We start from the raw sequence: 15323 nt of genomic DNA on the forward strand, positions 1-15323 counted from the left end.
AGCCAGAATTCTTTGCTTTTGGCTATTTCCTAGATAAAATTTATTTTCCTCCTTTGATTTTATCTCAAATAATAAATATAATACTAACCGTATTATTTCAACTATAAGTACATTTCAGTCACTGTTTTAACTGTGTAAGATAGTACTAACGGTTTAGTACCCATTTTCCATTGTCCCCAGTCCCTGAACATTGAGATGGTGTGCTGTCATCTTTGGATTTTAATTTTCTGTTTCATTTGTCCTGTCTCCAGTGAGGAGCATGACTGCTTTGAATGTTTTGGAAAGTTATTTAACAGGTTAGCAAAAAGCAAGGGAGATACTGTATTTTCTGTCCAGAAGTCTTGATTTGTATGTGAAAAGGAAAGAAAATATATTGTTCAAGTGTAATTTGCTTAAATAGCTGTTAATTTTTGCTTTGCTGGAAGATAATTTGTTTCTGAAGGCTTCTTCTTCATGCCATGCCCTTGGTCTCTTTTGCAGACTGGCACACTTACTGAGGATGGCTTGGATCTTTGGGGAATTCAGCGGGTGGAAAATGCTCGGTAAGGATGAGCTCCGGGGTGACAGCCAATATGATCCTCATGTTCAGCAGAATAGAATAGAAAATTCAGTTTCAGCAGAATAGAATAGAAAATTCAGCAGAATAGAATAGAAAATTCATTGTGAGCTCATACATGTTTACATATTTGTAACGTGCTGTAGGACTGCCACCTAAACTAGTTTAGGTGTAGTGGAAGTTACAACTCCACAGCAAAAAGTAGAATTTTATTTGTTAGAGTCTGAGACCTCGTCATGGTCATACTGCAGAACTGTTGCAGATACTGTTGCATATTTCTTTAATCCTGTCCTCCTAAGTAATGACTTTTCAGGCTGCTAAAATGAATTGGCTTAGCTAATTAAGTTAAGTACTAAGTGATAAGAGGGCTTTGTATGAGAGATCAAACTAGACAGGGAAGGAGTGAACACTGAGTGTTTGAAGGAGGAAGAAGTTGTGATAGCTTCTGAAGATTCCAGCCCAGAGTCTTAATTTGTTTTCTGTGATGTGTGAAAACACAAGTGAAGGGACTTGTGCAGTCAATTTTCTTCTGTTAATCTAAACAAACCTTTTGAAGTGGCTCATAATAAATAATTATAGTGCTGAGTATATTATTACTTCATTGTTTCAGTTTCCTTTTGCCGGAAGAGAGGGCTTGCAGTGAGAGCTTGCTGAAGTCAGAGTTTGTTGCTTGCATGGCAACTTGTCATTCCCTTACAAAAATTGAAGGGGTGCTTTCTGGGGATCCACTTGATTTGAAGATGTTTGAAGCAATAGGATGGGTAAGTGCTTTTTTTTCCCTGTATATTGCATTACGAGCAAGTCAAAGTTAATGAATGTATAAATTAGTTGATTTTTTTTAATATAGATTTTAGAAGAAGCAACTGAAGAGGAAACAGCCCTTCATAATCGAATCATGCCAACAGTGGTTCGACCTTCAAAACAACTTTCCCCAGAATCCAAGCAAGCAACAGATCAAGAAATGGTATAAAAACTCAAAACAATTTATTTGAGTTAAAGAAACACATTTTTACTATATGATAAAATTGAAATTGGATTAGAACTGTGAGGGTATTGATGGCAAAGATACAACAAACATGTTTAAACCATTGTTGAAGGTAGTGATTCAGTATATGCCCCTTTCAAGGTGAGCTAAGTGAGTGTCAGCACTATTGCCTTTACTGATTAGTAATGAAGTACAGTAATGCTTTTTCAGCTTATGCCTTTTAATATTGGTATGTTACCAAATTCTTACGTTTTAATGAGATGCTTAGGTGTGCTCACCTTGCAGTTTCAGTTAAAACAGTCATTTGTTAATGTCACTGTGTGGCGTGGAATTCTTGCCACTCTGGTACCTTAGAGATAATAAGTGCTGAATAAAAAAACAAAATGTACTTAGCAAATGTAAAGTTTCTTCTAGCTGTATTTTGAAGTATTTTTAAATATTTCACCAAGGGAAATTTTAAGCATGTGAGTGTATATCCAGATTATCACAGAGTAGGGTTGTGGGAGGGTATAACAAGTCAGTACATTTGTATGAGTTGTGTTTTGTAGTAGATAGAACTGTCTTGTCTTTGTTCAGAGCTCAGTGTTTGTGCACAGCGGTAATTTCTGTGCAGTAGTTGACATCTGAACATTCTTGCAACTTACTACATTATTTTTTGGAGGGATATACTTAATAATTGTGGCCTCATTCTGAAACACCATAGTACTTTAGTCAGTTACAAAGGCTAAACAGACAGTTTGAATGTGAAAGGTCTTGGAAATTCTAATCAAGAAATCAAGCTCTACAGTTCTACTGTGTCTCACTTAAAGGATACTAGACAGATGCAGTATGTTTATATTCAGCTTTTATGAAATCCATTGAAAGTACAATATGACTTGATAGGAAGAATGCTGTGCAGTTTCATTTACTGATTTGTGTTGAAATAGTTTGTAGCTGAAGAAATACTTAAAATTGATATTTAGAGTGACTGTACATTTTTTGTCTTTCAGGAATTGTTTGAGCTCTCGGTAAGTATACTTTTTCATTTGGCACATATCTATTTTTCCTAAGATGCATGTGGATGTAACCCTTTTGTTCCTTCCTTCCTGTCTGACACAGACTGGATATGAAATCGGAATCGTGCGCCAGTTTCCATTTTCCTCAGTGCTGCAGCGCATGTGTGTGATAGCCAGGGTTCTAGGGGAAAAGAGAATGGATGCTTACATGAAAGGTGCCCCAGAAGTGATTGCCAGCTTGTGTAAGCAGGAAACAGGTAAATGAGCAAATTAGTTTTATTTCTTCCATAGCTCAGCTGAAAGATGAATAGTTCAATAACTCAAAACTTTCTTTTGAAGTTCCTGTTGACTTCGAGCGTGTCTTGGAAGAATACACTAAGCAGGGCTTCCGAGTTATTGCTCTTGCTCACAGAAAACTGGAGTCTAAGCTCACGTGGCACAAAGTCCAGACTATTAGCAGGTAAGACTGACTTTACTCTTAATAAGTAAGAGACTTTAAAAGCTGCATGCTTTGAATTAATATGTAATGTGTATTTTTGTTTAAAACAATTACTACTCTTCTTAGTTACTGCTCTCTTTAGCTTTTTTCTGTCTTGGCATCCATAGTTCTGTACATCCTTTAGTTGCGCCCTGGACACACAAGATAAAGAAGTTTTTTCTGCAATGAAGTGAATTCACAGGATGAGCTTTAAACTGGAAATGACCTGGAATATTATTTTCATGATGTCTAATTTACATTATTGTAGCAGAAAACCTCGTCTGATTTCTTTACTTGCACATACTTATATCATCTATGTTTATTAAGGATAATGGCAAGTAGTGGAAGTCCTCCTGTGCATGTTTGATGCAGTTGCTTTGTCTCCTAAAGGCAGCATGTCCATTTACTCATTGCAGAGGTTTGAAAGGTAGAAGGGCTTCTTCTTTCAAAGAGTAGTACCTCCTGTGAATTATTTTTCACCTGAGCCTAGTTTTGTGGATAATGTCATCTTCCCCACAGTGCTTGAATGTTTAGCACAGCTATGAAAATGCCAGCTTTGACTGTGTTCTTTTGTATCAGCCCTCTGTGCCAGGTGAACATTTGGCAAAGCAGAGAAATGAGTTTTCCAGTTTCAGGTGTGAAAGTCTACAGTAGCAGTAGAATACCCAAGACCTGTAAATACACTGACTTTTTAATGTAAACCAAAGGGAATTTGTTTTTCTGCCTAATTAACTAGTGCCTATTAATCTTACATGTCTTTGTAACAATGTGGTAGCTTTTAGGTTAAGGTTCAGCTAAATTGGAAAATAGAGATGTGCATTCTAAACATATCTTAATATTTGGTCTGTGAATGTAGTTAGTTTCAGAGCAGGTTTTCTAGCTATAACCTATTTGAGACTGTAATTTCCTTTATAAAGCATTCTAAAGAAACTGAAAATTGTGCTTGAGAGGAAACAAGATTTTCTCACACTGGTTTTCAAATAAAACAAAGGAAATAAATATAAATTATTGTGATTATATCTTTCACATCACTTTTTATAAAGCAAATTACTTAATGGTTAAAAATACATATTCCTCTGTACTTTGATAAGCAAAATCAGGCTTTTAAAGCTACATCTGATAATGTTAAAATCTTAAAATCTAATGTTAATCTTAAAATCTTCTCTTCCTTGTCTCTTTTTCATCAGAGATGCTATTGAAAGCAACATGGATTTTATGGGGTTAATTATAATGCAAAACAAGTTAAAGCAAGAAACCCCTGCTGTACTTGAAGATTTGCATAAAGCCAACATTCGCACTGTCATGGTTACAGGTTAGCATGTAAACATTGATGCTCAAAGATCATCTCTTTCTGGTCTTGTTTCAATTATGTATATGAAGTCAAATTTTGCTGTCAGTGGGTTTACACTGTGTTTATAGCAACAGGGAAGTTTAGAAACTTGTGAAAATATTCAGACTCCAGTTTTTTTCTTTTTGGGTGCAAGTTGCTTTGGTAAGTCAGTGAAACCAGCAGAGGCTTTAATTCCACTTTGTAATTTCTTCTCCCTAGCTCCAAGTATAAGCTATTTGATACTGAACTGGAGGATGAAAAAAATCTTTCAAATCAGGCTAAATGGAAGTCCTAGTCTAATTTAATGACTGAAGTTGCTTTGAGCAGGAGGTTGGACTGGATGTCCTGAGGTTCCCTACCATTTTGATTTACACTATGAAAAGTCACTTTGTATTGGATTTTTTCTGGGAGAATGACTTAGGTCCTTGCAAGCATTCTAGATGTCTGTGCTCAGTGTTTTTTTATACAGCATATGTTTGCTTTTTAAATCACAGGTGTTGTGATTTTGGAATGTTTCACTAGGCTAACCATACAGCACTGTGTTTGCATGTTCTGTGAGTGTAAAAAGCAGTATTTTAAATGGCTGCCTGTTTTCTGCCTAATTTTCCATATACACTAAGATTTGGTCAATAAGAGATCTTTATAGCTCTAAGCAGCAGACAGAATTTCTAGAGGAGCGGGTTTACCTGGGGTTTGAATGTTGTTTGTAGGCTTGGTTTGCTCTGAGGTTGGCACTGGTATGTGGGGCAGTCCTCACAGTTCTCTACAGGCTTTGTTAGCTTTCCTCTTACAGGAAAGATCAACATATGTTCTTGATGCTTTTCTGACTGAAACCCTTTTAAATGCAATTGTTTAACAGGGGATAACATGTTAACTGCTATCTCTGTGGCCAGAGACTGTGGAATGATTCTACCTCAGGATAAGGTCATTATTGCTGAAGCACTACCTCCAAAGGATGGGCAGGCTGCCAGGATCAACTGGCATTATGCAGATACCCTCGCAAAATGCACTAGTTCATCACCAGCCATAAACTCAGAGGTAATATCACCATATTATGCATGTATGTTGGAATGTAAGCTGTTAGTTTTACTGTTCTTTTTATGTTATTCCATTAAATAGTAAATCTGCTATTAAGTGTCAGTTCAGCATTGATATACTGGTTAACTTTCAGATCTTCAAATACCAAAGACTAGTAAAGCAGCTGGGGGAGGTAGTTTTTCAACTGTGATATGACATTTGACATTTCACTTGACAGGGTTTTTTTCCCAACACTTCAATCTGTCAAAACTTCTCTAGCTGCTTGTAGTTGAAACATTAAACTACATTTTCTTAGTAATATGTGTTTTTATTGTATGAGGTTTTTTTTTTTTCAAATGACCTTCTTTTAAACCTAGTCATCTCTAGGAATACCCCTCTGAGTATTAGCTTGAAATGGCAAGGTGTCTGTGTAAATCCATTACAGCTAGAGTATTAAACTGCTTTTGATAGGATATTCCAGTTAAATTGGTCCATGAAAGCCTTGAGGATCTCCAGATGACAAAATACCATTTCGCAATGAATGGGAAGTCATTTGCAGTGATTTTGGAGCATTTTCAGGACCTGGTACCCAAGGTGAGCATTTTACTTGAGTATGGGCACTTTGAGTGGTGAAGAGCCTTTGCCCTGTGAGCATTAAGAACTCTACTGTCTTGCAGCTCGTGCTACACGGCACTGTGTTTGCTCGCATGGCACCTGATCAGAAAACTCAGCTGGTGGAAGCTTTACAAAATGTCGAGTAAGTATTTGCTTAAGCACAGAAAGCAAGAGGATTGAATGTGTTTGGTGTGATAGGAGACAAAAATTATGCATGCTGCTAGCTGTTTAGCCTAAAGAAAAATGCTGGGCTGAGAGAACTTCTCGTGTTGATAGATCAGCCTATTAGCTGATCCAATAGAATGAGAGTAGTACCATCTGCTGGCTAGTTGGGAAAGTTTCAGACTTTTCATGAAGTTTTAAATGAGGAATATGTGCATAAACTGATTAACATATTTTATAAATGCAGTTGCTTGGTTTATGAAACACAGCCATCAAATGTCTTCTGTGTGTTACAGAAGTATTATCAGGATGACTTCTGTTTACATTGGTCATTCTGTGACTGTTGGTGTCAGGCCTTGCAGCTTTACAAAATACTACAGAAGTGCCATTGCCTAGAGCAAAGGTTCTTTAGACCACATTGGGATAACAGAGAGCTAATTAACCATTATTGCTTTGATTGACCTGTCATTGTCGTGTTACTTTTCTGTCTACTTCCTTATATGTATAACAGCAACAGTAATTGATTTCAGCATTAATGATCACCCATTGTTATGCAAACCCTGAATAACTCAAAGTAATGAAATAAGCTAAATGGAGCATGGTTGGAGAATGGTCCAGAATGCTGATACCTGTTTGCTTTTTACAGTTACTATGTGGGCATGTGTGGAGATGGAGCAAATGACTGTGGGGTAAGTATATTTTTATTTTCCATACAGAACCATTCAGTTAAATTGTACAGCTGAAGGCAAGTTCCAAAATGGTCTCTATTTCAATGTTACCTGGCAGGCACTGAAGAGGGCACACGGTGGTATATCTCTGTCTGAGCTTGAGGCTTCTGTGGCATCACCATTCACTTCCAGGACACCCAGTATCTCCTGTGTGCCAAAGCTGATCAGGTAATGCCACTGACTGTGGACTTAAATGTGTCCGTGTAACTTACTTTGCATGCTCCATTTTAGTACATATTTGATGCTGCAGGAAACCAGTGTGAATTACAGAGCAATACATTTTAGTAATTCTGTTTCTTTACCGAAGGTATGCAGAGCAAAACCCTGCCATAGCATGATTTACTATTTTGTTGTAAAATCCTTTCTCCATGTAAAGTTAATTTTTCAAAGCATGACCAAGCTTCTACCATTAGTCTTTAATTTTGTCTTAGTCACTTTGCTAGTTTCCATAAAGGCTGTGTGTAATTGCAAGCAGTAAAAATCTTCAGATAATTGCTCTGCACCATACAAAGTAGAAGACAAATTCTCTGAATATGGTTTGACCAATTTTTTGACTCTAGAATTAGAAATTAGGTAATGATTTTGGATAAAGGTCAGCCAAAGAAGAATCTAGGGGTCTGTGGGGAACTTATGAAGTAATGCATTATCAGAAACATTTCTGAAGTCAGCAGCTCTCTGGCTGACTGTGTTTATTCAGTCCATGCAGTAAACTAATGCTTCATAGGTCTTGTGTAAAAAAACTTTCATTTAAAAACTTCTCTTGAAAAACCACATGAAGTCCAAAGAGGACTGAAGTTAGGTGGTGGCTGAGTTCAGAAGACATACCCATGACTTGATATTGGGGGAAGTGTACCATTCTCACTCCTGTTTCTCTCATGTCTGTAGCCTAATATCCCTCAAATGGTTTGTGGTGTGTTTAACTGCAGCTAACATATTGGTAGGCAGAACTTAACTGCTTGCACAGAAAGCTTTGTAGTTACATGATTGCATCTGTTTTGACAGGGAAGGCCGTGCTGCTTTAGTAACTTCCTTCTGTGTGTTCAAGTTCATGGCATTATACAGCATCATCCAGTACATCACTGTTACTCTGCTGTATTCTGTAAGTATGCTGTCAATACCTAGGCAGTGTCAGCATAATTCAGAGATTTGAAAGTTGACAGATATGTAATACAAATTATTGCAAGTCCCTTTGAGTACAACATATGCAGTCAAAAATACATTTAGACTGAAAGTGTTGTTAGTATTTTGGGGTTTTTTCATATTAACTTTACAAAATACATGGTAGTATCTGTTTAGAAGAGGCAATAACCAATGGCTGTGAAAAGAAAGTCTCTGCAGTGGGAAGACCAAATAAGCATAGATACAAAGCAAAAATACAGGCTTCAATTATTTAAAAACTTTCAGCATTTTGAAATAACCTAACTTATTTTAAAGGGCAATGCATTCCTTTTATGTTAGAATTTAAAGAAACTGGAAGTATTGATTTGGGTGTGGAGGGGGAAAGTAAAATGGAACATTTCCTGTTAATATGATTGGTTTCACAATAGTGGTCTGTGATAGAAATCCTGTATTTTAATTTGTATTCTAAGCAAGTTAAAGGTGCAGAGTATTAAAGGTCCTTTGAGGTGAAAATTTTCACAGCTGTATGAGTACATAGTAATGGCTGTGGTGTTTAAAGAACTGTAGGCCTAAACTGTTATTGCATTGTATGTAAGATTCAATAATATCCTTTTGATTACAAACAAATTTCAATTACAAATAGCTTGTCCATCTTGAAAAGGAAATTGTATCATACTGTGATACTTCAGGAATTGTTCTGTGAATTGCAGAGTATTCAGGACTCCTGCAGGTAAAGGAGGCCAGTTCAACAGGACACTCTCTTGTTTATAGAGCGAAATTCAAAGAATTAATGCTGTAAAAGTGTCTGTATAATACAGTTTTTTTGTGGTGTGAAGAAATTATCAATGCTTCATTTGTTGTTTCTCTCCAGATCCTGAGCAATTTGGGAGATTTCCAGTTTCTCTTCATTGATTTGGCAATCATTTTGGTGGTTGTCTTCACTAGTAAGTACTGCACTGAATTACCATTGTGGCTTCTGTGAACCACCTTTTGCTTGGTCAGATTTTCTTTAATATCTAATTACACGTGGTTTTGAGAAAACACTATGACATACAGTGAAGATGTTATGACTATTGCATCTGTGCATTAAGAAACCCAAACCACACTGTGTACTGAATTAGAGTCATCTGAAATTTGTGAAATGTCCTAAAACAAGAAGCAGGTTGTGGGCACGATCTTGGGGAACTAAGTCTTCACAGTACAGGAAGTGATTTCACATACCAGCCTAGCATTCAATTCACTGGCTATCAGTAGAATTGCATTTTCAAACTTAATAAAAACATCTTTATTGAAGCAATGGCAGTCCAAAAGTGAGGAGGCAAGCTGTAAGTCCTTGTGCCAGACGAAGGGAATTTGGCCAGACACTACTAATTCCTTAAGTCTGATGGCTGCTGTGGCTGCTACTGTCCCCTCCTGTGCTGTGCTGCTGGGGAACCAGCCTGTAGAAGGCACTGTGGTGTTGTTCTAGGGCTCTGTGGTCTTTTCAAAGTGGTTTCACATTTGCAGTTCTGGACTAAATTTTAAGTGATGTCATGAGCAAGCCATTCTAATCCCACAGAATGTGAACAGGAAAACTCTTGAAAACCATAATGATGCAATGTGTCATTTGTTTTTTATTCTCTCTGCAGTGAGTCTGAACCCTGCTTGGACAGAGCTTGTTGCACGAAGGCCTCCATCAGGTCTTATCTCAGGTCCACTTCTGTGTTCCGTGTTGTCTCAGATCATCATCTGCCTTGCTTTCCAAACCTTGGGGTTCTTTTGGGTCAAACAGCAGTCCTGGTACGAGCCTTGGACACCAGACTCTGAGTAAGTGTTTCAGTGGCTCTGTGCGGGATACAGTAGTGATTGGAAAGCTATAGGCAATAATGCTCTCTTCTTTCTTGACCCCCTGCCCTGTGGGGAAAATAAAGAAGCTTTGAAAATAAAGCTTCTGTATTGAAGCTTGTTAGTCTGCTGATTTTCTGTGAAAAAATATATGGGAGCTACCCACTGGCTGAAAAACAAAATCGGGTCAGAGTCAGATGGCTTGGTCTAATGACTCTTCAGCTTTGGGACAGTTGAGGTAGAAACTGGAAATTTATAGTTCAGATCTGTTCTATCTCTTTCATATTATAAAGCTTTGCTTTCCTGTTAGAGTTACAGTAAATCAAATTCATGTTTTTGAAAATAAAGAGGTGTTTTAATTTAATGTTTTTAGATTGCAGTATTTCCTTACCTGTCTCTGAAGTCTGTCTACAATGATAGTTTTTAAACAGTTTAAGTAGTAAATTTACAAACTGGCAGCATAACTTGAAGCTCTGAATTCACAAAAATTGCCACCTCCCTGCCACAGTTTTGAGTTATTTCTTACTGCCTGTAATATGTTCTCAAGTTTAAGCTTTTTTACTACTGTAGTAATTTGTTCTGTCATTATTTTTGTAAATAACTGGACCCTGTTTGCCTCTTCTCCATAACTCAGTGTTCAATGTTTTTGTGTTGTAGTGCATGTCATGTGTTGGACGCCCAGAACACCAGCTCTGCACACCATGGGAATGAGACTATTCATGATGAACATTACATTAAAAATTATGAAAACACAACTTTGTTTTTTATATCCAGCTTTCAGTACCTCATAGTGGCAATTGTCTTTTCTAAAGGAAAGCCCTTTAGACAACCATGCTACAAAAATTGTAAGTCCTTTCTTAGTATATACAGTTCCAAATAAAATTCCCAAGTGACTGGGAACTTGTTGGCAACTCTGTTGTGCCACTTCAGAAGCCATAGTGATGCTAGGAGATCATAGTGGAGTTATCCTCTCACAATCACAGCTAGAAATAAGGAAAAATTAAACTGTATGGAGAAATTCGTGTTGATAATTGCTTAATTTGTAGACGTGTATATGTCTGTATATTTCAACTCCACAAGTGAGCCAGTGAGAAGGAGTCAGGCCTTCTCTCTCTTTATGGCAGTCAGCAGAGCCAGTATTGCCCCAATTTGCCTGGGAGGGGTTTAGGGGGAGAAGAGAGGTTGTTTCCAGGCAGTAATGAACTCATGATGCATATTAAAACTGTCTAAAACTCTTGATTGTGAGATGGTCCAATTAAAATATTTTTTTCTTCTTTTACAGTTCTGTTTGTTTTATCTGTTATAGTTCTTTATGTCTTCATATTTTTCATCATGTTGCATCCTGTTGAACCTATCGACGCGTTTCTGGAGGTGAGAGTCAGCAGATCTTGGGTGTGTCAGCTTCCTCGGGGAGCTGGTGGGCTGCCTTTGGGGCAGCCATGGGCCCTGCAGAGCTTTAGCTCCACATCACTGGGTGGGGAAGGGAGGATTTATAATGCCGAGTCTGTTTTGGATGTGTGTTTCTAACCTCTGGCAACTTGTTTCCACAGCTTGTGTGTGTGCCACCGGAGTGGCGCCTAAGAATTGTCATCATCGTTATTCTAAATGCACTTGTATCCGTGCTGACAGAGGTAAGGAATGCACATGGGAAAGATGCTTCTCTTTTAAGTGCTTCTTTTTGCAGGGTGCATGTTTGTCTTTTATTTAGATCACTCTTCGCAGCATGCCACTGTGAGTGGCTGCTGTTTTCTTGTTAAGTGTGTATTTCTACAAATGTCCTTGTAAGCTAGATTTAAGGTGTAAAGGTTTTCTGTGTCTAAAGTGTAATTTTAAAATCTTTCTTACTAAAAATTGGGGCAGGGAGGAAGTTAAAAGATTTAATATTTCAACTATTTCATATTAAAATACTCCATTTTAATTTTCTGTATTACTTCAGAATAAAAAACATTTTTCTGTCTATTTTAGATAGAGGACTATCTAAAATCCTTAGGGGAGCCCCCCTTCTGTAATTGGATCATACACATAGCTTATTGTTCAGAATTATGCAGGTCTGTGTATTGCAAGTCTGTCTGATATGATCAAAGTCCAGAAGAAGAGATGTTCATGCAAATCTGCTTTTTCCATCACTGAGCTTGTCTGAAGTCAGTCACTCTGGATGTTGACCTCTTCTGCTATAATTCCAGAGTTAATGTAGGCAGAAACATGCCCTACCTTTCATCCAGGTGCCTTGTTTTTGTTTCCGAGAATCAAAGTTGGACAGATAAATCTTCCAGAAGAAGTCTGGATTCACAGTCATTATTTATTCCTGTGGTTAGTTTTTCTCCCTGTTAACTGACGTGTGATTTCCAATCTGAATATGTTTGGGTTTTGGTTGCAGTCATGAGTCACTTTTTTCCTGCAAGATGAAAAGGCCTTCCAGCATTATCTAGTGCACACTACAATTATCTGTTTTTACTGTATAACATTTTCTACAGCTTCTAATCAGTATTTCCATTACAATGTGAGGGAATGCTATCAATGTAACCAGCATAATACTTCCTTGGATCATATAATTTTGGTCTTCAAAGAGTACTACAGCATTAACATTCTGTCCAATTGACATGTTTTTTCCCTTTATTAGTGACCTAGTAAAAATTCACTCAAACAAAGGTTTTTTTTTAGACACTTGAATCAAAATTACCAAGGTTTTGTGTTGTTCCAAATAGCATTTGCAAAATATGCTCTTATGTTGCTGCCTATTGGAACATGTTTTTCTGTTTTCACATGGCAGGCAACAGCTTTTCCAAAACGTATCAGTAGATACTAATTTTCTTGGCCTCTTGTCTTGTTGTTAACAAGTTTGTCCACTATTAAAGCTCCTGTGCCTTTCTTACATTTTCCTGTATGTAGCTCTTCCTCTGATGATTTTTCTTTATGGCCTTGGATTCTTTCGTTTTTTTGTATTAGTGAATGCTTAGTATTTTGGATTTTTTTTTGCTTTCTTTTATTTGTGAAAAGTCAAAGTTTATGTATTTTGCTGTCTTTACCAGTGCAACAAAACAGCTATTCTAAAGCTTCAGAATCATGGCTTTTTTATTTTCTGATAAAATTAAAACAAACCTCCTATACAGAAATATTTTTTCCAATTCAATTTCAATTTTCAGTCCAGTGATAAAGATAACTGAGGGAAATAGATTTACCATCTGCTTGAAAATTCCTTTCTTCTGCAGATGATCTTGTAACTGTTATAGAATCTGGTGTTGTTTCTGTTCTGGATGTGTAAGGGCTCCAGTAGGAAGTCTGTACAGTGTGCCAATCCATGTATCAGCACGTGGCTCTTGAGGACAAATGGTTCTCCTCTGGTTTAAATATGTGTTCATCAAGTTCCACTTCTGGGCCTTGTTGGTTGTCACATCAGCCTGAAAACTTGTGAATTTCTACTAAACATCACCTAAGCACTGTAATTACCTGCAGACTGTGTTCTTCCACCCAGTATTTCAAACCTCACCCCACTCTTCTATGGTGGTTTGAGTTAGCACCTTTGTACACTTCAGCCATTTAACTTTCATTACTAAAACTGCTGTGGTGATTCGACACATTTCTTCTAAACAGCCTTCCCTATTTATCTTGTTGCCTGTACTTTGGTAATAAAATAGAAGTACCTACTTCTTGGCACTAATTGTGTGGGCTTTTATGCTCTGTCTTAAACCAAGTTTGCCCCACTTTTTAAGTGTAAGCTGAGTGCTTTGTTATGGCAGATGAGTTGTTTTACTGTTCAGCAGGTGTCCCAACAGAACTGTTGTGTAGCCATCCTCAAATCCCAAACCTTGTTTTACAATACACGCTTCACCTTCCATAACTTGGGCCCACCTCTTGAACTGCATTTGCCCAATTCCAGCAGTGTTGCTCCACACTCTAAAGCTTTGTCATGTGGTGCCAGCTCCTTGGTCCAGTGTGTTGTGTAGAAATCCCAGGCTATTTCTTTCCTTCTCTTCAAGTATAGCTCATTGTCTTTCTCCCCTTGTGTGCCTGGCTGGATTTTCTGCTCCCTTCACTTTTCACTACAGACCTGTGCCATAGGTCACATTCTGAGTAGCTGGGAGAGGCCACTGGTGGCAGCTCCTTCCATCTTTGAACAAGGTATTAACCTTGTTAATAACCCTGTATTTCACCTGGAGTTTGTTCTGCTGAGAGCTATCCCTCAGGAACTGCTACTTTAAGTGTCTCATAATTATGAGATACATGAGGAATGGGATCTTCTTAGTCACACTTGCCAGTGTGACACTTCTCTGTCACACTATGATCATATGTAGTTTTGTCATTGCTTCTACAACAGGAAGAATTTCTGACTGTGCTTGTTTTCTGTTATTTTTCTGAAATGCCCTGGAAAGCTTTTGCTCTTTGTGGGTGCCAGACTAGGATCATAAAGCATGCAGATTCTTTCTACCATATGATAGAAAATATTGCACAACAAAGGCAGATCCTAGCAGCTGTTCCTCCTCACCCCGGATGCCTGGTATAGACATGCTGAAGCCAGACTGGCTTCAAAAACAAACATCTAACAAGCTGAAGATTTGTTGGCCAATGCTTTATAAAAGCACTGTCAAATTCTGGTATATTATAAATTCATAAGCTTTATAAAAATCTGTTACAAAAGTCTGACTAATCAGCTCCCCATTTTCAATGGCAGCAGTTAGTCAGATGTTAGAAATGGAATCTGTCCAAGGACCAGAGTTGTAGGCTCGAGGCCATGGAAGGTACAGGTTCACACCTGTGTTGTCAGATTTGCTCAAAGCTCCCGAGTCCACCCGTGCAGCTGTATGAGGATAACCAGATGTACTCTGTAACATACTGTTCAAGTTCTGCCCTCTTCTAAAAACATGGAAACACATACCAAATTCCTTCATTCCTGCTGGTGACCCAGCTTTGCCACTCTCCTGCTACTTTTCTAAGAATGTCCCTTTAAAAAGGATAGCTCCAAGATGATTTGTGGGGAAACTGCTCTAAGCACTCATGTCTTCATGTGGTGCTTCACAGGTTTTTAGAGTATTGAAACACATGTGTATTTATGTTTTTTACTCATATAGCTGGATGCAGATTTGGTCATTGTTGCTGTTGATTTTAGAGTACATGTTCATATTCTTAAATTTTGTGTGAGCACTTAAGAATGAAAATGTTTATCACAAAAGTACTGACAAGTAGCATAAACTCTCCGTTTTGCTTGCCACTGAATTAGTTATGGCTAACCCACTGTTTCAGGTTTTATTTGTAATGTGCACACTAACAACAAATGATCATTAGTTTCTTTAACTCTTCCCACTCACTGTAATGTCTCACAGAATGTCCTCCTTGATATGATCCTTTGGAAGGTTGTGTTCAATCGAGACAAACAAGGAGAATCTCGCCTCACCATACCCCAGCCGCCTCAGGTTGGAGACGAGTATTTTGCTGTCCTCATTTGAGTGCATGTGGATTAATTTGGTTTTTTCTCTTATCTATAAGTGTCTGTTGCCTTATCTTTAGCTTAAGTCTGCT

At 37.8% G+C, this 15323-nt stretch overlaps 1 protein-coding gene across 5 annotated transcripts in view; it reads left to right on the forward strand.

Moving 5' to 3' along the window:
- The window catches only part of ATP13A3 (ATPase 13A3), a 56350-nt gene that overhangs the window by 35112 nt on the left and 5915 nt on the right, over window positions 1-15323 (forward strand). For 4 of the 5 annotated variants that reach the window (XM_038145621.1, XM_038145620.1, XM_038145622.1 and 1 more), the window contains 19 exons: window positions 481-542; window positions 1167-1317; window positions 1404-1520; window positions 2531-2548; window positions 2640-2793; window positions 2876-2996; window positions 4202-4326; window positions 5204-5382; window positions 5833-5955; window positions 6039-6118; window positions 6785-6827; window positions 6925-7034; window positions 7869-7965; window positions 8857-8929; window positions 9614-9791; window positions 10467-10654; window positions 11092-11180; window positions 11360-11440; window positions 15128-15217. In XM_038145621.1, the coding sequence (XP_038001549.1) occupies window positions 481-542; window positions 1167-1317; window positions 1404-1520; window positions 2531-2548; window positions 2640-2793; window positions 2876-2996; window positions 4202-4326; window positions 5204-5382; window positions 5833-5955; window positions 6039-6118; window positions 6785-6827; window positions 6925-7034; window positions 7869-7965; window positions 8857-8929; window positions 9614-9791; window positions 10467-10654; window positions 11092-11180; window positions 11360-11440; window positions 15128-15217 (2079 nt within the window). The remainder of the gene's footprint in view (window positions 1-480; window positions 543-1166; window positions 1318-1403; window positions 1521-2530; window positions 2549-2639; window positions 2794-2875; window positions 2997-4201; window positions 4327-5203; window positions 5383-5832; window positions 5956-6038; window positions 6119-6784; window positions 6828-6924; window positions 7035-7868; window positions 7966-8856; window positions 8930-9613; window positions 9792-10466; window positions 10655-11091; window positions 11181-11359; window positions 11441-15127; window positions 15218-15323) is intronic. The other variant, XM_038145623.1, reaches the window with a different exon arrangement.

Source organism: Motacilla alba, chromosome 9 (assembly GCF_015832195.1).
Source record: "Motacilla alba alba isolate MOTALB_02 chromosome 9, Motacilla_alba_V1.0_pri, whole genome shotgun sequence".
Taxonomy (NCBI): domain Eukaryota; kingdom Metazoa; phylum Chordata; class Aves; order Passeriformes; family Motacillidae; genus Motacilla; species Motacilla alba.